We start from the raw sequence: 24553 nt of genomic DNA on the forward strand, positions 1-24553 counted from the left end.
GACAGAAAGTAGAATGATGGATCCCCAAAGCTGGGGGCAAGGGGAAATGGGGAGTGGTTATTTAACAGACACAGAATTTCAGTTTGGAAAGATGCAAAAATTTAGGGAGATGGATGGTGGTGATGATTGTGCACTATTAAAACTGTACTTAATGCTGTTGAACTATACACTTAAAAATGGTTATAATGATAAATTTTATGTTTTATCACAATAAAAAATTAACTGCAAATGTATTTAGAGGGTGTGGGGGTTGCAGGAAAATAGCAGAGCTGTAAAATTGCTTGGAAATAATGCAGATTTAAATCTAGCAGAAAATGAGATATTGTAGGATTTCTTACTATTGGTAAAATTCACAAAATTGAATGTAATTTGGATTATTATTATTATTTATTTTTTAATGTTTATTTATTTTTGGAGAGAGAGAGATAGAGAGAGAGAGAGAGAGAGACAGAGTGAGAGCAGGGGAGGGGCAGAAAGAGAGGGAAACACAGAATCTGAAGCAGGCTCCAGGCTCTGAGCTGTCAGCACAGGGCCTGATGCAGGGCTCGAACCCACAAACTGAGAGATCATGACCTGAGCCGAAGTTGGACGCTTAACCAACTGAGCCACCCAGGTGCCCTGGATTATTTTGTACTAAATATTCCATGGCTGATTGATTTAAAATTTAGATACACATGCATTTAGACAATTATCCATGGTAACTCTGGAACTCAAGATTTATAGTCATGCCCTATCTGGAAGTAGAGTGTCCAGGCCTGAAAATATTTTGTAACAGGAAAAAAATAACATTCTGTTATTCAGAAATAAGGGTCTATTTTTCTTTCCCTCTCTATTCCACAAAGTGTTAAAAAGTCCAATACCAGGAGCAGTTGCCCGATAACAAAAGAAATAAGTAATTTGTAGCAGGTGGTTCTAATTGTGCCCATCGAATCTGTGGCTCAATTGTGCAGAAGAGTGGAAAATCAATTAGCAACTACAAGGTTGGGCACTGGTGAGTGACAGGAGTGTCTTAACTCAAACAGGAAATCAGTAATGGAAGAAAATGATTATCCAGGCTGCTGGTGGACACTTCTGGATTTGAGGAGACTTTCCATCTGCTGCCCAACCTTCTCAGACAAAAGATGCTGTTGAAAAATTTTGTGGTGCATTGTCACTCAAAGAGTAGGGTATAGTGTGAGGCTTTATTTCTTACCTGATGGAATCTGAATGAATAACAGTTAAGAGCATGGGCCCCTTCCTTTCCTCAACTTGCATGTCCTGTGTTGGAGTCACTGCTTTGGATATAGACATGTTTGCAGGGCCGTGTACATGTGTGGTAACTGTCTAGGAGAGATGCCTCACTGGGGCTAATGGTAGCAATGCAGGATCTTGACTGTTCATTGAGTAGCATTCTGGCACAAAGTCACCTGAGTGGGCCTACAAGGTTGTGGATAGAATGAAAACAAACTTATTCATCCTATAGCTCTGTTGTGGAGTTAGACCATACAGTAGTCAATTAATATTGACTACTGAATATAGTTTATCAAAGAAACAAATTATTTATAACATCTTGTATCCAGTTTTGGGGGAAATGGAACCAAGTAGATTTATTTCCAGACACTTTATTTGTATGAGATCTCCAGGATTCTTAGAAAATGAAGTATCTGGGGGCCCCTGGCTGGCTCAGTTGGTTGAGCATCCCACTCTTGATTTTGGCTCAGGTCATGATCTTAGGGTTATGGGATGGAGCCCTGCCTTGGGCTCTGTGCACAGAGTATGGAGCCTGCTTAAGATTTAAGATTCTCGGGGCGCCTGGGTGGCGCAGTCGGTTAAGCGTCCGACTTCAGCCAGGTCACGATCTCACGGTCCGGGAGTTCGAGCCCCGCGTCAGGCTCTGGGCTGATGGCTCAGAGCCTGGAGCCTGTTTCCGATTCTGTGTCTCCCTCTCTCTCTGCCCCTCCCCCGTTCATGCTCTGTCTCTCTCAGTTCCAAAAATAAATAAACGTTGAAAAAAAATAAAAAAAAAAAAGATTTAAGATTCTCTCTCTCTCCCTCTGCCCCTCTCCCCTGCTTTCGCGCGCTCTCTCTCTCAAAAAAAAAAAAAAAAAAAAAAAGGGAAGGGAAGGAAAGGAAAGGAAAGGAAGCATTTGAACGTTAACAGATTTCTGCCCTACTTGGGTCACTATGGCATTATAGGTTATCTGTAATGTCACTTCGAATTTATCCATTTAGTGTGTTCTTCCATCTTCTTCACTATGTTTCTATATTCTACCTATTTAGCTGCTGGCCTGCAAGTGGCACCAGGACAATAATAACATGCCTTTTATTTCTTTTGTACAGCATGCCAGTGTTTAATATGGTGCCTCTCACAATATAGATATTTAATAAATAATTTTCTAATAAATGCTTGACTGTTGCTTTTTTTGCATTGTCTAGATAGCATTTGAAAAGTAATTAGCACAGTGCCAGGTATGTGACAGGTATTCAATGAATATTACACACAAAAAAAAGGAAAGAAAGAATAAGACATAAGAAACAGGTGAAACAATTAGACAATTTTCTTTAGTGAAAAACATAATTATGTTATAATTAACAAAAGAGCATAGATAGCTTCACTGATCAGGCTCCTGAATAAAGTCCAGTGTTGGCTCACTTACTGGAGGACCTTTACCCCAAGGTGCTTTTGAAATCTTTTGGGTGGGTGAGCAAGTTGAGGATAAAGGCTTCTTTCTGCCTGCCAGCTATTCTGGGAAGGAGGAAGGTAGAACTAAAAACAACACTGGGATACATCAAGGGTGGTACTACTGCTGAAGGAAGGGACTCCTGAGCACAAAATGTTTGCCAGGCAATTTATTTTGAAACTGCTGTCAATCCAGTGTGTGTGTGTGTGTGTGTGTGTGTGTGTGTGTGTGTGTGTGCGTGTGTGTGTGGGGGTGTGGGTGTGTGTGTCGGCATGTGCATGCACACACATTCTGTGCATGGTTTGGAGGAAAGACTGGGAAAGAAAATAAGAGGAAACGGAAATACTAGTGGCTTTGCATGTTGACTTCCTCTGGGGGGAGAGCAGAGAAAGCACATAATTCCTCCTACAGGTTAGACCTATGTGGTAAGAGTCTCTAGGTAAGACTATAGTATCAATTGTCTTGTTTCTGGTCTTCGGTGTATATTTTTAAAGGCAATAGCCTCAGTAGAAAAGCAAATGACTAGCTTTGCAGGTATAGTTTCCCAAGCAACCACAGAAGGGTTCTACCTTGTTTCTGTCTTCAGTTTGGAGGAGTCATTTTCCCAGCCCTCATTGTTCTCCTGGCATTGATAGTGACACTGAGGTCACTTCCGCTGTTGGTACTTTTATTCCCTATTACAAATCTATAGCATATTGCAAATTCTGTGGAGTGTCAAAAGGGCAGTTTCTCTGTTACTATGGAGAAGACACCTGTGAACAGAGAAGTCTATATCTAAACAAATATAGAGCTAAGAAGCAATGGGGAAGCATTTGAAAATACTCCACAGTTTAGCTATACTTACTTTTGTTCTTCAAAATAACCTCACATAACTCACACACATTACATTAAAAACATAGTTTTTAAATAACATATTTCTTTTCCATTACATGCATTTAGATAAAATCTGACTGAATATATATTCAAAACTAAATAATTAATAAATCTTTATGGAAAGTAAGAGTCATCTTAAATTTTACTCGGTTACTCAAAAATTGATTTAGGAATAACATTGTGTGATTTAAATTCATCTCAATCAATAGTTTAAATAATTTAATATTCTACTGTACAGTTTAGATTTTGACAAGTTACTGATTATGGCTAGATTTTATCATCCCAGGAGCCCTCCTGTCAAAAAAGTACAGTCATGTCTCTGACAGAAAATTTCTATCTTACCTGTTTGTAATGGTTACAAGTGCAGGAGGACAGTAATAACCACTGGAGGCATGGTCAAAGCTTCGAAGGACAGTGTCAATTTTGTAACAGAATCTCCCATGTCTCTCCCATCCCTTCAAAAAGGAAATAGAAAATTAAAGACATAAATGATTTAAACGGCAAAATAGTGTTTTGTGTATTCTTATTTACTACTTGTACATAACTTCTTTCTCTGACCCACTCAAAACTCAAAACTTGAGTTTCTGTCTTGAAATCTTTGTATTCTACCTGGTAATGCCATTAGCTACAGCCACTTCTATATTTATTTAATTAATTATTAAAACCTGGAAGTTTTAATTAACTTGAAATCTTAAAATCTAAAATGAAATAAAGGAGCACTCACTCAAGATCTCTTTCTCTCTCTCTGTTCAGACTTACAGAGTTTCATACAAATGCTTCCTACAGGATGGTAGAAACCAAGACTGTTGGGTTTGAAGGCAGAAGGCATGGGTTTGAGTACTGGCTCTACTAGTGTGCAACTTTATATAATCTCTACATGTCTTAATTTTCTCCTCTGTAAAATGAAGATAATAATAGTGTCCATGGAGTTGTTCTGAGAATCAAAGGGAGACAATGCAGGCAGAGGCCTTAAATAGAGCCAGGAACTCAATATGAGCAAAGAGGACATATGTATCTAGATAATAGTGTATACATCTTTTCAACTTTGTTTCATATTGCTTATTTCATGTTATCTCACTGAGATTCACTGAGGTTAGAGACCTAGATGAAGTCACAAGCTAGTGGACAAGCTGGTCTGGAACCCAATTCTGGTGTAATCCGGGATGGTCTTGGGTAGATCATAAGGTTTCCAAATAGAGACTGGCTAAATAAATGTATACAATATATAAATGTATATTATATAAATATATATATTACATATACATTTATATATTATATATACACACATAAATATATATGTATGTATTTGTATATGTATATATATACACATATATATGCATACACATAAATATATAAATATATGTGTATTTATCTATGTATATATTTATATGTATATATACAATATGTTGTATGTATATTTTAAATATAAATAATACAAACATATATAAATATATGCATATATATACAAACAAATATATATATTTGTAAAAATTATTCCTAAACCAACTGGCTAGCCTTTGAGACAGAAAGAAAGCAAGCTTTGGCACTTAGACAAAAATGATAAATGTGTAGTTCCATACCTCCGCCCCGAGAGCATTGAAGGGTATCTCTGTTCTTTAAAATCATACAGTACAGGAGACATGTATTCATTAGTCTTCTATATTTTCACTGAGTTATTTTAGTCCCTTTTCTTTCAATATTATAAAATCACATCACTTACATCTATTTTTATGTATTTGCCAGTTTTAAAATACACTTTATTCTGTGTCTGTGTCATGCCAATACTTGCCAGATTTTGATCAGTTATAAAATGACTTCTGCTATATTTCTTAGAAAAGGTCTCTGTCTTGCAGTAAATTAAAGAAAACCTTATTTTAGAACTCAGTTATTTTTTTCAAAACATATTATTAAATGAGGTGTGGATCACAGGAGTTCCACATCCAGCCAGCCACGATGTGCTCTGAACTCACTCCCTGATCTTCTCCCCATAACCTCATCTGTGTGAGTAATTGACAGCTCCAGCCAGAACCCCGGGATCACTCCAGATGGGGTGGGAGGTTAGACTGCTTTTGTATTTGGAAGGACAGGCGGAGGAAGGCTGACAATTTGACCTTTCTAACAAAGTATTCCTTCTTCATTAGTAGTTTTCAGATCACAGGCTGCTTAGTAAAACCAAAAATCTGAGAACTGAACAGACTCTAGGAAAGCGGGTGGGGGATGTGGCATAGTAATAACCAGAAAAACAAAGGCTCCTTACTACAAGCCTTTGTCCACACAATGAAAGTGGGAAGAATAATTGATTGTATCTGTGAATATCTTTTGTACATGAGGTGCCATTTCATTTTAAATGAAATGATGATGATGACCGTACTGAAACAATTGCTCATATTATACAATCCCCAAAAAATGACTCAGAGCGGGGGGTGGGTTTTTTTTTTGCTTTGAAATTATCAAGAAAGTTTTCTTCCTTATGTAGTGCGTTTTACTCCTGTGACTTATTCATTCCATAACTGAAGGCTACAGCCATCACTCATTTTGCCCATTCCCCACCCCCTCTGCTAGACAACCATCAGTTCTCTGTGTTTATAGGTCTGATTTGCTTTTTGTTTATTAATTTACTCTTTTAGATTCTACATATAAGTGAAATCATATGGTATTTGTCTTTCTCAGGCTTATTTCACTTAGCATCATACCCTCTAGGTCCATTCATGTTATTGTAAATGGCACAATCTCATCCTTTTTTATGGTTGTGTAATGTGTGTGTGTGTGTGTGTGTGTACAACACATCTTCCTTATCCATTCATCTATTGATAGACACTTAGGTTGCTTCCATATCTTGGCTATTGTAAATAATGTTTCAATAAACATAGAAACATATCCTTTCAAATTAGCATTTTTGCTTTCTTTGGGTAAATATACCAGTATTGGAATTACTGGATCATGTGGTGTTCCTATTTTTAATTTTTGAGGAACCCCCATACTGTCTTCCACAGTGGCTGTACCAATTTACATTCCCACTAAGAGTGCATGGGTTCATGAGGGCTCCTTTTTTTTCCCACATCCCCATGAACACTGGTTATTTCTTGTGTTATTGATATTAGCCATTCTGACAGGTGAAGGTGATACCTCATTGTGGTTTTGATATGCACTTCCCTGATGATGAGTGATGCTACACATCTTTTCATGTATCTGTTGGCCATCTGTATGTCTTTTTTGGAAAAAATGTCTATTCAGGTCCTCTGCCCATTTTTAATCAGATTATTTGGAGGCCTTTTTTTGTTTTGTTTTGTTTTTTGGTGTTTTTTTGGTGTTTACTTGTATACATTCTTTATATATCTTGGATATTAACTCCTTATTGGATGTACCATTTCCAAATATCTTTTCCCACTCAGTAGGTTGCTTTTTTGTTTTTTTGATGTTTTTTTTTCACTGTGGAAAAGGTTTTTATTTTGATGTAGTCTTAATAGTTTATTTCTGATTTTGTTTCCCTTGCCTTAAAAGACATATCTAGAAAAATGTTTCGACTGCTGATGTCAGAGAAATTACTGCTTTTGTTCTCTTCTACTATTTTTATGATTTCAGGTCTCATATGTAGCTCATTAATCCATTTTAAATTTATTTTTGTGCGTGGTGTGAGAAATATTTTATAAGTTGATTTTACACATACAGACTGTTTAGAGAAGTGCAGTGAAGCAGTGGGCTAAAGGAAAGGAAACTTTTGAAACCACATTCACAGATTGATTCATAAAGAACTTAATGAGAGTTTCACCATAAAGTTAGAGAACGGGATCTGAACTCCAGTTTTACTCTGAACCTTAAATACTAGTAATGCTGGCCAGAAAAGGGAAGCTGTGACAAAAGTTTGAATAGAACATCCGTTCTGTTTTTGCTGTGTAAGGAGTTAATTTCCTTTTCAACACAAATACAACATGTTGAGTTGCTTTGAAAACCACAATAAGACAAATATTTTTTTTCAATATTTCTGATCAGCTATAGATCAGTGATCAGCTCTAACTTCAGGAACTGTAATCATTAGATAAAATGTTTGGTAGTATGTCAGCTATGGCATAGGTATTGTTGACCTAAAGTAGGAAGAGTAATTCATATGTTTACACTGATTACTGAATAAAATGCAGTTTCTTGGAAAGGTGGGTCATTGCCTCATCGAAACATAAATACCTGGATTAGAAGAGAAAATATTTAAGAATTGCATAAAAATCCAGGTTTGGGAAATTTTTGAGATGCATACAAATATCCAATATTTAAATTTAATTGTTTAGTGTGTGTGTGTGTGTGTGTGTGAGAGAGAGAGAGAGAGAGAGAGAGAGAGAGAGTCAGGGAATGAATGTGTTGAGAACTTTACTCAAGGATACTGAATGTATTTGAAGAAATTTAAAACATAACTTTCTACCTTTTAATTTTAAACCTGAAGTGTTATGTATTTTTTATTACTTTAAGTACTGAGAATAATTATGTTAAGTACCAAAAATAATTTATTACTTAAAATATTAAAGTATTTTTATTATCTCTTTCCCAACTAATAAATATATTGCAAACATGCACTTCTCACCATTATTGTATTCTATTCAAATATTTAAGTTTAAGATGAGTGAAAAGGAAGTCAGGAGTCTGAGTGAAGAAGTTCACTCTCCATCAAAGGAATGCATTTTTTTTTCACTCTGACAGTCGTCACTGGGAGACTATGAAAACCACCTGTGAGATGGGGCATCACATGACAGTCATTGTTTGTACAGATGGGATAACAGGACCTTTATATTTTTTATTTCAAAAGAAAAGTAGTTTAGGTTGAAGAGGATGGCAAGACAACAATCCTTTGCAGGGCTGTAAACCCTTCATATGCTCCCAGCTGATAACTGCTTGGTTTGTTAAAAGTAGCCCACAGTCAAAAAAAAAAAAAAAAAAAAAAAACAAAAAAAAAGGGAGGGAAGGAAAGAAAGAAAAGTGATAGGGAGGGAGGGGAAAGAGAGGGAGGAGGGAGCAAAAGTAGGTATGAGAGGGAGACATTGTTTAAATTGCTGTTGCATAAATTATTCTAGCTATGCATTCAATACACCTAAATGCAATGTTAACAGCACTTACCTTTTGACAGCCTGATTCAGTGTCAGAAAGGACATGGCCTGCTTTCTTACAAACGTAAAAAAGTGTTTCTTCACAATTTTTAACTTTCCAGTGCCCCTCCTAAGGGGAAACATGTTACAAGATGGATGAATTAACTTCATTATTGATGCTGATAGGCAACATCAGTTATTTTCTTTTTTTTTAAGTATAATTTATTGTCAAATTTGTTTCCATACAACACCCAGTGCTCATCCCAACAGGTGCCCTCCTCAATGCCCATCACCCACTTTCCCCTCTCCCCCACCCCCCATCAACCCTTAGTTTGTTCTCAATATTTAGGAGTCTCTTATGGTTTGCCTCCCTCCCTCTCTGTAACTTTTTTCTTCCCCCTTCCACTCCCCCATGGTCTTCTGTTAAGTTTCTCAGTATCCACATATGAGTGAAAACATATGGTATCTGTCTTTCTCTGCCTGACTTATTTCATTTAGCATAATATCCTCCAGTTCCATCCATGTTGCTGTAAATGGCCAGATTTCATTCTTTCTCATTGCCAAGTAGTATTCCATTGTATATATAAACCACATCTTCTTTATCCATTCATCAGTTGATGGACATTTAGGCTCTTTCCATAATTTGGCTATTGTTGAAAGTGCTGCTATAAACATTGGGGTACATGTGCCCCTATGCATCAGCACTCCTGTATCCCTTGGGTAAATGCCTAGTAGCACAATTGCTGGGTCATAGGGTAGATCTATTTTTAATTTTTTGAGGAACCTCCACACTGTTTTCCAGAGCGGCTGTACCAGTTTGCACTCCCACCAACAGTGCAAGAGGGTTCCCGTTTCTCCACATCCTTGCCAGCATCTATACTCTCCTGATTTATTCATTTTAGTCACTCTGACTGGCATGAGGTGGTATCTCAGTGTGGTTTTGATTTGTATTTCCCTGACAAGGAGTAATGTTGAGCATCTTTTCATGTGTCTGTTGGACATCTGGATGTCTTCTTTAGAGAAGTGTCTATTCATGTCTTCTACCCATTTCTTCACTGGATTGTTTCAGTTATTTAAATAAAAAATATGATTAATAATAAGTGTTTCAGTATGGGGTAATGGGTCAGGACCTTGTGTTGTCATTAGAAGAGTTGATACTTTCTCTACATGAGAGTGGGAGGCCCTGCTCTCTCCAGCATGTGAACAATTACAAGATGCGCAATCCCAGAGAGGTGGATAGGAGGGGAGGGGCCATTAATGTTTCTTGATAGTGTGCCAGGCTTAATATTGTGTGATTTTCATGTATAATTTCAACGTTTCTGTGAGGTAGGCTTTATCATTCCTATTTTAAAGGTTAGGTTTAATACTTTGCGCCAAGTTTTATAGTCAGTAAAACTGGAAACTAGGATTTAATACCAGGCTCAGCCTAGATTTACATTAAGCTGCTCTCAATTTTTCTTTTAAAAAGATAGGTTAGAGCAGGGATTCTCAATCTTTACTGTGCACCAGAATTATTTGAAAGGATTACTAAAGTGCAGATGATGGGGCCTCATGATCAGTGTGTCTCATTTCACAGGTCAGGTAGGACACAAGAATTTGCATTTCTGACAAGGTTTCAATTGATTGATGCTGCTGGTCTGGGGACCACACTTTGGAAACTATCCTCGTGACCAAGTGAGACTGCTGCTTCCTTTCTTCAACCACTTCTAAATATTAAGTGGAATGTTTGCTACTTACATATATAAACCTAATGCTGGGGAAATGCCTGGAAGCTACCATGAATCACCCTAGATAACATTATCGTAGATGAACTTTGTGCTCAAGCCATAATGTCCTTCTTTATCACTAAGTTTCCAAAGCCCCACCCCATTTCTTCTTTATATGACAGGTGGATACTTTCACGTCTTCTAGTTCTGCAGATAGCTGCTCTAACAACCTACATTAATAATGAAATACAATAACTGCTAACAGATTAAAATTTTATCCTCCCAAAGGATTTGTTAACACAAATCAGACCTTTAGGCTAAAACCACACAATTCAGGCATTCAGGTTTTTAGGGGAATATACATACTGGGTAGGAGGCTGACACCTTCATTTTACAGAGCAGCCCTATAGCCCACCATCATGGAGTCTTCTAGCAAGCCATCCAGTTAAAGGATACTGTTAGGCCTACTGTATTTGCTTAATAACAATTGGATGGATGGATGAATGGAGAAAGTTTCCTAGGCTCTCACATTCAAATTAGGCATCAACCATGCTTAGGTAACTTGTTAATTACAATAATCATATTCATGTTGAGTTCTACTTCCTGGGAATGAATGTTACTTTTTATGCATTTACTATTTAAGGAGCCACTAAGCTGCCAGAAAGGAGGACCCAAAGTATCACACTTACAGCAGCATTGTCCTGACACATCCTATAGTATTAATACCTGTTCTTACTCCCTTAAAAATAATTTTTATGTTCAAATGTTGGCTCCTGTTCTGTGAACTTGCTAAGTAAATAACCAATGTCTGTCAAATGTAAAAGGAGAATGTCAGTAGGAAATGAAGGTCATCTTAATTATCTCAAAACCAATGAACCAATAAAGCGTCAAATATTGTAGAATAAACAGTGATGGCTTTCAGAAGAGTTAGACGCAAGATAAACATTTAGAGAGGTCATTGTTTGTCCCTTTTCAAATGTGACTTGAGAACTACCTTGGCATTTTAATTGTAACTGAGCATATCTATAACAACCTAAAAGAGGAAACAATGAAATGTGCCATCAAAGTAAGTGCTTAGAAATTTTCTATGTTTGGTTGGTGCCATTACTTTGTCCAGCTACTTAAGTAACATTTAATTAACTGCACTTGACATGGTGTCCTCCTGGTGGTAAGAAAGAGTGAGAATGCCTACCAAATCCTAATGACTTAAAACTCAGCCAGTGAGTTTAGTAACTATCTGATCAAAGAGATTAAGTCTACTTTAAACATATAATAAACCCTTCAAATGACTTCGGATTAAATCAGATGTTTTAGATAAATGAGAGATTAGGGCATAGAAATAAGTGTGATGTTAAGGCCACCGGGACCATTACATTCTTGTGAGGAAAAGAGCAAGATTTTCCATTGATTCACAGTTTTCTTTTTTAAAAAAATTTTTTTTTCAACATTTATTTATTTTTGGGACAGAGAGAGGCAGAGCATGAACGGGGGAGGGGCAGAGAGAGGGAGACACAGAATCGGAAACAGGCTCCAGGCTCTGAGCCATCAGCCCAGAGCCTGACGCGGGGCTCGAACTCACAGACCGCGAGATCGTGACCTGGCTGAAGTCGGACGCTTAACCGACTGCGCCACCCAGGCGCCCCTGATTCACAGTTTTCAATGAGGTTACGCACATTGTAGAAATCCTTTTATGTTAATAGGATAATGGAGCTTAAAAATCATCAGCCTCTAGAGTAATTTCCTGACACCTCAGATCTTCCCCTTACATCTTCACCACTGTGGTCAATGGCACCATCATCCACAAACATGGTGGTTGCTCAAGCCAAAAACCTATTCCTCTCTCACCCCAATCTACTAGCAACAATTCCTATCCTCCAAGGGATCTTTGAATTTCTCTCCTTGTCTCTATATTCACTACCCCAATTCAACACTGAAGTAGCCCCCAAACTGGTTTCTCTGCTTCCATTTTCTGTCTTTCTCTAAGCTACTCTCTATGTAGCAGCCACAGTTATTTTTTAAAATCTAAATCAGGGGGCACCTGGGTGGCTCAGTTGGTTGAGCTTCTGACTTTGGCTCAGGTCATGGTTTGTGTGTTTGAGCCACAATAAAATAAAATAAAATAAAATAAAATAAAATAAAATAAAATAAAATAAAATAAAATAAAATAAAATAAAATAAAATGCAAATCAAACAATGCCCTTCATCTCCTTGAAGTCCTTTTGTCATTCTACACCAGGACTGTAAGCTTCACATTTTTGCATTCTTCCTGCCCCCTCTCCTAGGATCCCCTCAAGCCACACTGGTCTCCTTTTTGATTATTAAACATGGCAAGCCTTGGTTGGCCTTTGAGCTCTTACACTAGCAGCTGTCCCCTGGCTGGAATGTTCTTCCCCTGCTCCTCCAGAGGTTGTTTTTTTTTTTTTTTTTTTTTTTTTTTTAAGTTCTAGCTTAAACATCACCTCTTTGGAGAGCATCCCCTGACCATTCTGTATGAAGTAGCAGCCCCAACCCAGGTTGTTCACCATCACATCACCTATCTCCTCAAAGCTATGATCGCAACTATAATTACCATGTTTCTCCTGTGTGTGCATGTTTACTGCCTAACGTAGAAGCCCCAGGAGGAGTAGGGACTGTGCCTTGGTCTCTGCCACAGCCCAAGTCCCTGATGCAGGTGGCCCTCAATACAAATCCAGCAAAGTGAGCACTAAACAAACAAATCAACTTACAGATTGCTCTGCTGAGACACATAGTTGGCTTCTATTTGGAAGAATTTGGGGCTCAAGTGCGTGCCAATTAGTAAAGGTGACTGAAGAGCCATTGGACCATTCAAAGGAAACTGGAATTTTATTGCTGCTCAAACCAATCCATGTTTCTGATGCATTTTCTGTAAGAGAGAAATGTAAACTACAGGAATCCTATTAATGCAAAGGAGATAATGCACCAGGCCTGTTATAAATGATTTCTTCTTTATTTTTTCACGTGATAAAACCTTTTAAGTCTCAGTATAAAATATCTACTTAAACTTGTTCCCCCTATACTATCCCATCTGCTTGACTCAGACCTTGTAAGTGGGGCAGAGTATGAGCTAAAGCCAATGCAAGGACAAAGCTTAAAAGCAAGTCAGATTGCTGGGACTCTAATTAGTTCCTGCTACTGTATGAAAAGTATATTTGATCAGTATGGTTTTGCTTTTGCCTAGATAAAGGAAAAATAGGAAGGTCAATTGGATTAGGAAAAGGACCTTTAAAAGAAAAATCTTTACAATATATTTTTTCTTGACTTTTCTCTCTCTCTCTCTTTTTTTTTTTTTTTTTTTTTTTTTTTTTTTTTGCCATGGGAAAAAGAGGAGCAGAAACTCTTAGAAGCATTAAAATGGGAGCAATGGGGTTGCCAGAAAAGTAAATAAAGTTTGACAGCCCAGGTAAGGTGAAAAGACCCTAGGAGGCTGAGAGAAACGTTCAAGTGCCCCTATTGAGACAGAGGCAGCCACAGGATTCTTTTAATCTCAAATGCAGAAGGTGAGAAAAAGTGACAGAGAGGATTTTTGTTTTTACTCGAAACTAAAACCTAACTTCCAAAAAGTCACCAGTGTAGACTCTGGAGATTTTTTTTTTTCATTAAAAAAAAATTTACTCTAACTCAGTGATTTCAATGTTTTTCAGAAGAATTCCATGTCAAATACAAGACACAGGGGGAGGCCTGCTCTGATGCACGGAAGGTGGGTGCAGGCCCAGGAGCTCAGAATTCCTGAACCATGGCACACAGCTTGAAAACCACCAAACCTTTCACTGGCTACAGTTATTAAAATCCAATTATTTATCTAAGGAATTCCATTACTACTTAGATCACATGACCATAGCACATGACTGCTATCTAGTGGCCATAAAGCTAAATTACAGGTTTAAGTTTCATGTTTTTTTTTTTAATGTTTTTGAAACTTCAGATATATATACCATAAATCATCACTTTTACATAGCTTAACTTCTTTTCAACTCCACTAATAAAGAGAGTGACTACATTATATTTCATACCTCTTAGTTCAAAGACATGTGGCACTTACCATCTCCAAGGAGGGTTATAAGAAACTCCACCTGTGCTAATGAGGCAATGTTTATTAATGTGCTGTTGTCAGACTGGCAAGAATGCAAAGCTTCCTTCCAGGTCTTTTTTTCTTTCTGAAGTTTATAGCAGTTACGATTATGGGGATTCCAGCCAGGCTCACAGTAGGTAGTGTAATATTTCCAAGCATCTTTTTCTTTTTAAAACAATGAAAAACAATGTCATTTTCCATAATTTTTAACATGTTACTTGTTAGCCTTAATAGAAATTGCCATCAATATATGATTATTTTAAAAATTTGAAAAATAGAGACATATGAAACAATAACATATAAATCATCTACATCTTCAGAGTTGAGAAGGATTCACTATAGGATCTAGATCTAGATTAAATGGATCTCAGTGCTTTATTTTACAGATGAGCTAAGGTACAAAGAGGTAAGGAGACTTGGTGAAGGTCATAAGCCAAAGTGAACCGTCAGGGCTAGATGTAAAATTTAGCAGTCAGAGTTCTGCATTTAGAAAAATTTTTTACACCAAAAATGAGTATTCTGACACACAATATAAATGGTATTCCGAAGATTTTATGTACAATATGTAGATATTTATCCTCAGCTGAAAAAAAGCCTGAAATTCTGGTTACTTCCTCCAAAGCAGAGTTGACAAATAGCTTTCACCTTTAGGGTATGTCTGAGTGTCTGTGTTGTCCTTCTGGGTTCATATGGACCCTGGGTTAGACTTACAGAACAGTTCCAGGATGCTTTGGCACTAATAGGGAAGGCAGTGGTATGCATATGAACTTTTGGCTCTCCCTTTCCAGAAGCTTGTCCCCAACCTGGTAATTAGCATTTTTACTTTATTTTATTAACTACAGCTGAGTGCCTCCCTTAAGCACTAATTTAGTTAGATATAGCTCCACTGCTATTTGGGAAATGAGACATTGTTTTAAAATTGCTCTGGGATGCTGAGCGCAAATGATATCTAAATATTTAGGTATCATCTATCCCAGTGATTTTCAACCAAGGGGTCATAGAACCCCTTTTGAAATTAAAACCATAAACTTTGCTCTATGGGTGAGATAAAAAGATAAAAGAGAAATTTCTCTGATTGAAGCAGGGTGGAGCCAAGCAAAGAACCTTCAGATCCCAGAAACAGTTTGAAGACACTGGACTAGGTCATTGAAAGAATTTGTTAAACCTGAAGCAACGGCAAATAATCCAAACTAATTTAGCTTAATTACCCTCATTTGTGGTCTTTGGGCTTCAATTAGTAGAACCTTAGAGTAAATAAAAGAGAAGAAAAGAAGGATGGCAGGAGGGCATAAGAAAGAAACGAGTAAGAGAGGAAGAGATGGAAGGGAAGGACATAAATAGTGATAGCAATTTCAGCATGTTCTTGACATAATGAAAACTCTACATAAAAAAATGGCACAATGCTTCTCCCCCCCCCCACCCCACACCCTGATTCCACCATTCACTTAGGGTTAGCCACTTAAAGGAAAATGAAAGTTAACATCTGATTGTAAGGAATAATATTTAAAAATGATAATTCTAGGGGCGCCTGGGTGGCTCAGTTGGTTGAGCGTCCAACATCGGCTCAGGTCACGATCTCGCTGTCAGCGAGTTTGAGCCCCACGTGGGGCTCTGTGCTTCCAACTCAGGGCCTGAAGCCTGTTTCAGATTCTGTGTCTCCCTCTCTCTCTGCCCCTCCCCCACTCATGCTCTGTCTCTCTCTCCCTCTCTCTGCAAAAATAAATAAACATTAAAAAAATTTATAAATAAATAAAAATGATAATTCTCTTTATTTTAAATCTGGAGTTCCTAATTATGCTGGTCATGATTCTTCTAAATATGGTTATGTTTTTATGTCTACTTTCTGAGTTAAGACATTAACTCCCACAGAAACTAAAAAGAGCCAGGAGACCTTAAAAACAAATAATTGGGCTTTAGGTATTAGATTGTAATTAGGTAGTATTTAAGTCTTAGTTGCACATAAAAGTTTGTATGTTATTTTGAGGAGGATGGTTGTAAGAGACTCAGAGTATGGTAGGAGATCAATGAAGTAAAGAATTTTATAAAACTGTGTTCTAATTTATATTTAATTTCTAAGGTAACCATCATTAAAACTCAAAACTAGACTAGAAAAGGAAGTATATCTTGTTTTTCTAATGCAGAACAACTCAATTAAAGAAATTAGAAGAAATTAAAGAAAAAGCAGCAGAAATTGTCTTCTATGCTTAGGTTCTTTGCTTTGGTTTTTAGTAAAAACCTAAATGCATTTGTTAAATTCATGGTGCCTTTGGAATAACAGATATTATCTGCTTACATATTTTTATTCATGTAACTATAAAATCCAGCCCTAGCTGCTTAAATTGTGAATTACTAGCAAAAATGTAAACGAACTTGAATACATTGAGATGACAAGTAAGCAACTCATAAAGCCAACTTAAAGTAAAATCACTTACCAGTCACTTCTTGATCACTGTGGTTTAGATACTTTTTACATATATAAGGCAAGGTGGACCCACAATCCCGACTCTGCCAGGCATTTGGCATCAATGAATTCAATGTTCCACAATGATACTCAACAAATGGCTCAAAACTTATTTCTGAAAATACAGTGTGTGTTTAATGTTAGAGGCAAAAGTGGTTAGTTTAAAATATATTGATGTCATTTTATTTATTCAAGTATGATATATTTGACATATGTAAGTGTGGTGTTTTAGCATCAAGGAGATAGCTCTTCTCTGGCATGTGTGACAAATCCTAGAAGATGCTATATTATATCTATGATTTTGCAGTTGAAGTCCAGACATGACAATGAAATGATTTTTCAAAGATAGCAATAGCTGATTTTGTTTTAAAGAAATATTTGCAGTTTGTTGCTATTTTTTAAAACAGCTGACTAGAGTCTTGGATCTAAACCAACCCTCCTGCAACCTTGGAGAAACAGCTTACCTTCTTGACCTCCATTTTCTTGTCTGGAAAAGCTTGCCTTATAGGAATTCAGGCAAGCTTAAAAATGTTTATAAACCACTTTTAAAATAACATGACTTCTATATGTGTGGGACATAGCTGCTGTGTAAGGCTGTGAAATAATGCTACCCATCAAAGGCACATAAAACATTGCAGGTACCCGGGTTCCAGTTCAGATAGTTGAGCGGCGTTCTATCAGACCACTGCCAGCCAGCATTTTCATCCAGTTGATTCAGACCTATCCACATTTCCACCGCTTCACTGCCCAAGTGCTCTAAAATGAAGAGAAAAATAAGAGTTTGAACACAAGGAAACAAACACCCCCCTCCCCACAATGATACAATTCTTTCTTGTTTTCTCATTCCTGAAGGATGTAGTCATAAATGAATTGCAGTCAATGACAGAGAAGGGTTTTAAGTGCTACTAAACCCCACTCTGATGCTTCAGAGTAACAAAGTCAGGCTCTGGCATCTTGAGAAACACCGCATTCTTATAAAGGCTCACTAACAGCAGTTCTTGAGCTGTGAAGAGCTTAATCTAAGCATCCAGAAGTGCTGCCTTTAAAGGATCATCAATCCACCCAAGAGTGCATGGTTGCACATCTGAGACCATCTGATTTGCATGAACTCATGCAATTAAGGGTTTTGGATGGGGGAGGAGGAAGTGTCCAGGAAGTCCACTCCAGAAAGTGCCCCTCTGTCTGTCCTCTCTTGCTATGTGTTCCTGGTAGCAGCTTTGGCTTGGAGGCTCAGGACTGCAGTTTGCTGAGGTTACCATAGGCTTCAAGTAAGGGGAATAGGAAGAAGTGATGTTAAATCTGTATAATGGGTATATGTGTGTGCACATAAAATTTTCTGTATTTTTCAATATTTTTGAAGTATTTCACAGTTAAAAAATTAAACAATGTAAAGAACTTTTTTTTTACCAGGATCTAGCAAGGAAGAGAAAACATAATTATTGTTAGTGAATGGAGACGAGTCCTCAAATTTAAGAAGGTATGCCAAAGCAAGCAGCAATGGGGGTGGGGGCGGGACGGCTGTCCAGTGTGAGAGCCAGTAGGAGTTGTGTGACCAAGAGGAGAAGCATAATCCAAGCTGGAGCCATACAATGTTGCATCTTCAGCTGGGATTGGGAGAAGGCTTTCTGTCAGGCTGCCTCTGTGGCCCCTGCTCCCAACCGCTGTGCCATAGCTCCTCACATTTTAATTTAACCCCATTTTTGTTAGAGATGCTATGTATAAACATGTATATTGGTATGCCTGTGCTGAAAAACATGGTTCAAAATTAGAGAATTAGGGGAAAGTTTTCTTTGGTTTTTCTTTTGTTACCTGAATTAAAAAAAGCATTCTAGAATAAAAGAAAATAAAAGAAATAAAAATAAATAAAAGCCAGCCCAAAATGTACAAGGCGAACCAGGGAGAAGTATGTAATGGAAATTAAGGGATGGATATTTTTGATTGCATAAAAACATTATATAGTTGTTTAAATGATGCTTTTAAAGTATTTAAAATAATTAGAGATTTTATTGACATTGAGAGTAAAATGCAACCTACTAAATTAAAATATTAATAATATTTCTGAATTTGGGGATTATGGCTCCCCAAAAAGAGAATGGATTCACCAAACTGATCATGTACAATGCCAAAAGGAAAGCCACAATAATTTCAAAATCATCTACACAGTGTATATTATAGTTTATGATTATATTTCAGTTATTTTGCTTTAAAAAAATAAAAGAACTTCCTTTAAAATCCAACAAAATTTATTATAGGATACATTTTAAACAAGTCTCAGAAACTTAGTAAAAGTTGATTTCTCATCAGATCATGGAGGTAAAAAAAATAGAAGAGACAGAGACTCAGTGAAACTGACTAATTTTGTGACACTCTCAAATGTTGCCACTTAATCTTTTAATATATAAAAGGGAGCACTTTTCTCTTTGTCTTATGGTTCATCTGTATCGGAACCCAATATATTTGAACCAGATGCAGGGGACTGAGACTGAGGCCCTGGTAGGTAAGACTTGTGTCAGGAAAACTCATGGTTTATGCTGGTAGTTTCAGAATAATTACTAATCGCATCCCCTTTTATTCTAAAAAGAGTCTCAGTTTGAATGATCAACTGTATGACCACCCCAAGTATAAACACCAGTGTATTCACATAATAAATGAGTCAGCAGCATCCTCTGTGATTGAACATTTCAGTTACATGGTAGAAAACTGGAAGAACTTAACCCACTTAGGAAAGAGAAAAACTGGGGTTGTAATTCTGAGACCCCAGAAACCCCTAAACAGAAACAGCATACCATTCACTGGTCCCACCTTTCCAAACTCCTGCGGCATTTACACAGAGTCTCTTTCTAACGTCATTTTGATTAGTCCTTTCAGTAACACTATCGGATTAAATAGTGGGTATTGTGATGACAGGAGGCGGCATGGAAGATGGATTGACAAGGGAGAGAAATTTTCCCATTTCATATCAGGGCAAATGCCAAGCAGTATTTTCAAATAACCTAATTAAAATATTAAAATATTAATTATTCTTATCTTAGAGGTATTTCAAATACCCTCTGTGCAGTTGTTTTAACAATACACACAAAAATCATTGGGTAATTTATAATGTGTGTTTAAGGTTACAAGAGCTGTTTATTTAGCTTTACAAGTACATCGGCTCACAGTTCTGTAATAATGAACTCAAACCTAAATTCTTTTGGATATTTCTTGGCATTTGTGACAGCTTAGATAATTCCTTATAACTATTAATGTTCACCAGCAATTAGCAAAAAACTAGACTATTCTCATCATTAAAAAAATACCATGGTCAGAACAGGGTTCTGTCTTTATGAATAGACTTCTGTTATCCTAAACAATCCCCGAAGTCTAATTATAGAATTGTGGTATTTAAATCAAAGTCTCTGACATATCTTACTTCTTTAATCATTATTCAAGTTTGATGAGTAAGTCCAAACCTTCTTATTAGAAATTCTGACAGTCAAGATAGGTAACAAGTATAATTCATAAATGGTATGCAAAATTTTTCTGTAAAAACCATTACAGGCTAATAATGATATTAGAAACTGGTGTTTTCCCTGCAATATGACTCACTGAAATCAGTTTTGATCGTAATTTCCCACTTTTGCCTGTCTGTGGGCAAAAGGGGCAAATCTGCCCTGTTCACGCATTTGTTACATTCCTTCTGGAAGGTATTGATGACTTTCAAAAGCTTCATCTTCCACCCAGTGAATCCACTTCCACAAACTTGTAGAGAAATAATTGGGGATCTATGCCCAAAGGTAAGTGCAGGGATGGTTTATAAGAGCAACAAATAAATAAAAACAAAATAAATAATTTTACCTATCTATCACTATCTAATAGTAGGGGGTTAGATAAATATATTCTTGGTAACCTATAATACTAGGTAACCATTAAAAACCATGATACAGACCTATATTTATAGACATGGGCAGATGTTCATTATATGCTGGTGCATGAAACAAGCATATTATCAAACCGTGTGCATAGGTGTTAAATGGTTAACACACATTGAGTGTTTGTTATTTTCTAAGACTTCATCTGCATCATAACGTGTAATCTGTACTGCTAACAAGTAGCATGGCTATTATTTCCATTTGATAGGGGGGGATTTGAGGTACAGAGAGATTAGGTCACTTGTAGGAGGAGCTCTGCTAGTAAGTGGTAGAGGCAGGAGTCAAACTCAAGCATATGGTTCTCTGGTTCCTGCTCCTAACCACCATGAAATAACTGCCTCCTGTATTTATTCAGTACTATTTTCCATAGACACTGTATATGCATGCATGCCTTTACATGTTTTGGGTTTTTTTTTTTTTTTTTTTAGAAAAACATGATTGCTCCTGGATTATGGAATTATGGGATACTTTTCTATCTTTATACTTGAAATTTGAAGAATATTCTAGGGGTGCCTGGGTAGCTCAGTCAGTTAAGCATTCAGTCTTGATTTCAGCTCAGGTCATGATCCCAGGGTCATGACTCCACGCTAAATATGAAGCCTGCTTGGGATTCTCTTTCCCTCTGCCCCACTCATGCTCTCTCTCTCTCTCTCTCTCAAAAAAAAAACAGTTATTCTAGAATAAACATGTACTACATGTGCAATAAAATTTGAAAAAAAGCATCAGAAACTTATGAGTGACTAATTTTGTGATATTTTCAAATGTTTCTAAAATTTTTTTAAAAGCTGTGTGTATACATCTACAAACATATTTAACCTATAAAGGAGAAGTAAGAGGAGAGTTTAGGTGATAGGTAAAACCCAAGATCCAGCCTTTTAGCATAACTCTTTGACATATTATTGTCTTATACTGTTAGTTAATATGTGTGTGCTTTTGCTTTTCCAACTAAATTTAAGTTCTTTGTCATGTAAGAGAAGGCCTATGTACCTGTGCATACTGACTGACAGGTGAGATTTTGTTTAATTAATAAAGGACTTAGGGGCGCTTGGGTGGCTCAGTCGGTTGAGTGTCTGACTTCAGCTCAGGTCATGATCTCACAGTCCGTGGGTTCGAGCCCTGCGTCGGGCTCTGTGCTGACAGCTCAGAGCCTGGAGCCGGCTTTGGATTCTGTGTTTCCCTCTCTCTCTGCCCCTCCCCTGCTCATGCTATGCCTCTCTCTGTCTCAAAAATAAATAAAACATTAAAAAAATTGAAAAAATTAATAAAGGACGTATTCATTAACAGAAGCTGAATAGCTAAGATCTCCAGCAGAGCAGGAATCTGTACGTAAGTTTAGAAGTCTCCCAGATCCACTTTTAGAGCTGCAAATTCTCCGGGGTCCCTTGCTGGGGCCTCAATTCCTCTTCTCCAAGGGAGAGAAAATAAAGAATATATGCCCAGGTGCAAATGGAATGTCCCAGCAAACAGGTCACAATTCTGGGTGTGAGTCAGCACCATATTAACAAAAAGAAAAAATATTTTTAAGGGACTTTTTATTTATTCAGAATATATTTTTGCATACCTGGACATAACTGTTAACAAGTCATTTTAATTGCATTAATGTCAGTGTGCATCATCCCCCTACTTACTCCTTACGAAGTTTTCTTCGTTCTCATCTGCAATACTTAGTAAAGCTCCTCCTTGCATCTGGCATGAAGAATGTGCCTCACTCCAGGAAAGAGAGGAAAGCAGGTTGAATTGGTAGCAAATGTGTGAATTGAGATCCTTCTCCCAGACAGCATCACAACCCACTTCTGCAGATGCTGAAAACAAAGTCCATTACAACATTAACTATAATCCTGTTTTATATAAGCAACAAGGTATTTTTCTAAAATGAATTTGAATGGAATGATTCCAACTTCAACCTCTAAAACTTCAGTGCCTTATTGATTCTTCATTAGGTCTTTATGATGAAATATGCATTGTTATCCCACTGGCACTTTATGGTTCAACTCTTTCAAGATTTAAGGAAATTCAAGAAATTATCAATAAAAAAGGTCCAATCCCTTCTGGGAAAATAAGAGAAGGCATTTTTAAAAGGAGGAAATAGATGTGAAGTATTTGTGAAAATAACATCTGAGTTCCTTAAAAAGCAGTCATTTAGAGCTTTATACTGAAAGCATTTAAATGTTTATTTGAGACACATGCAAATGTTGTATCAAAAAGCCTTTTCCCCCAAATACCAAAATGCTAGGTGGGATAAAAGAGATACAGAAATATGAGTCTGAAATGAACATAGTTTTTAAATGAACCCTGAGAACAGGAACACTGATACTCAATTTAAGATAAAACTCTTTCAGCCAAAAGGAAGAGAAGGAAAATCCACTTGTGAAACATTGCATAGTATGCTTAAAAGTAAATTTAATGAAGTGTGAAATGCGGATCTGAAATCTAAAGTTTATTGAAATAACAGAAAATAAAGACCTACTTTGGGTGATTTTGCTAAAATTTTAAATCAGTCCCCAAGATGAACTAAGCAGCCATAGTGATGACCTGAAATCAAATTCAGCCAAAGAATTTGAAGAAAATGTGAAAATGTAGAAAATGCAAAACATGTTACAGCATGAGTGTAACGGATGGACAGGCAATCTGCTAAAATCTAGAACATTATTTCCCAAAGTATGATCCACAGAGTAATACAACTTCACAAACTCTTTAAGAAGAGCTGGGACATAATGCATATATAACCTCCAAGTTCAAAATGTACAATAGCATAGAAAAGGCTCTGAGAAGGTCTGTAGTAAAGAAACAGCTCAATTTTAATTTGGTTATACCTCAAACTTACTTAACAATGAAATCTTTTTTGTTTGTTTCTTTTCTCCATAATACTTAGATGGTTCCCTTGGGAATGTGGAAATTTGTTTTCATGTCTGATTACAATGTGCTTTCCCCAGAACTGAGTTAGTTAAGTAGAAGTTATTAAACCACATATAACTCTGAAGCTGTCTATAGAGTTTTCTGACTGATACATGAGTTTATAGAAGGATCCATGATTGAAGGAGGGCAGAAGAGAAAGCTGTCATCAAGTAGGGGCAGAAGACAAAGCTATCATCAAGTAAAAATTAAGGAAAGGAGAAGAAAGGAAGGAGGAATATTTCAGTAATCATTCTTCTCTGGTGTCTGAAATTTCCCCATTGAGAATGGGTTTTTAGAGATTGTCTTCAGTTAGAATGTTAGATCATCCCTGAGATGAACAACACAGTAAGTGTTAATAGACATAATAATAGACATAAGCTCAGCCCTGTCCATCTGGTGTTCATCTCTCATGAGGCCATGAGAGAAGGGTAGGGGGTGGTGTCTACAGTTTCAATTTGCATAAAAATCATCTAGTAGCTTGTACAGAAAATGTAGATTCCTTGTTCTCAGTCCCAGGGATTCTGAATTAGGTCTGAGGTGGGATTCAGGAACCTGCATTTTAAACATATTTCTGATTCTAATCCAGGTGGTTCACAAAGCAAACACCAGCAAATATTGACTTGGAAGAAAAAAAGTAAAGCACTTCCCAAGGAGTGCCTGCAGGTCTGAGTAGCCCTTTACTACTAGAAGATAGTAGGATGTCAGAGAGGAGAGATGTAGGTAGAAGATACCAGAAGGGGAAATTGGGGGAGGATGTCAGGAAGAGAGATCTGGACATAGGGTACCTGCCTCTCATCTCCTGCCATAGGGAAAGATTCGATAATAAACCCTAATTATAAGTCTTCAGGCCACAGCCATATCATGACATGTAAAGGTCTGAAGGACACTACA

At 37.0% G+C, this 24553-nt stretch overlaps 1 protein-coding gene across 4 annotated transcripts in view; it reads right to left on the reverse strand.

Moving 5' to 3' along the window:
* PLA2R1 (phospholipase A2 receptor 1) overlaps positions 1 to 24553 on the reverse strand; it is a 119019-nt gene that overhangs the window by 60639 nt on the left and 33827 nt on the right. For 3 of the 4 annotated variants that reach the window (XM_006935305.5, XM_045033855.1, XM_019838149.3), the window contains exons 4-10: positions 22396 to 22569; positions 17502 to 17615; positions 16831 to 16974; positions 14369 to 14563; positions 13035 to 13192; positions 8634 to 8732; positions 3876 to 3988 (exon numbers count right to left, since the gene is read on the reverse strand). In XM_006935305.5, the coding sequence (XP_006935367.4) occupies positions 3876 to 3988; positions 8634 to 8732; positions 13035 to 13192; positions 14369 to 14563; positions 16831 to 16974; positions 17502 to 17615; positions 22396 to 22569 (997 nt within the window). The remainder of the gene's footprint in view (positions 1 to 3875; positions 3989 to 8633; positions 8733 to 13034; positions 13193 to 14368; positions 14564 to 16830; positions 16975 to 17501; positions 17616 to 22395; positions 22570 to 24553) is intronic. The other variant, XM_045033854.1, reaches the window with a different exon arrangement.

This window comes from Felis catus, chromosome C1, assembly GCF_018350175.1.
Source record: "Felis catus isolate Fca126 chromosome C1, F.catus_Fca126_mat1.0, whole genome shotgun sequence".
NCBI lineage: Eukaryota > Metazoa > Chordata > Mammalia > Carnivora > Felidae > Felis > Felis catus.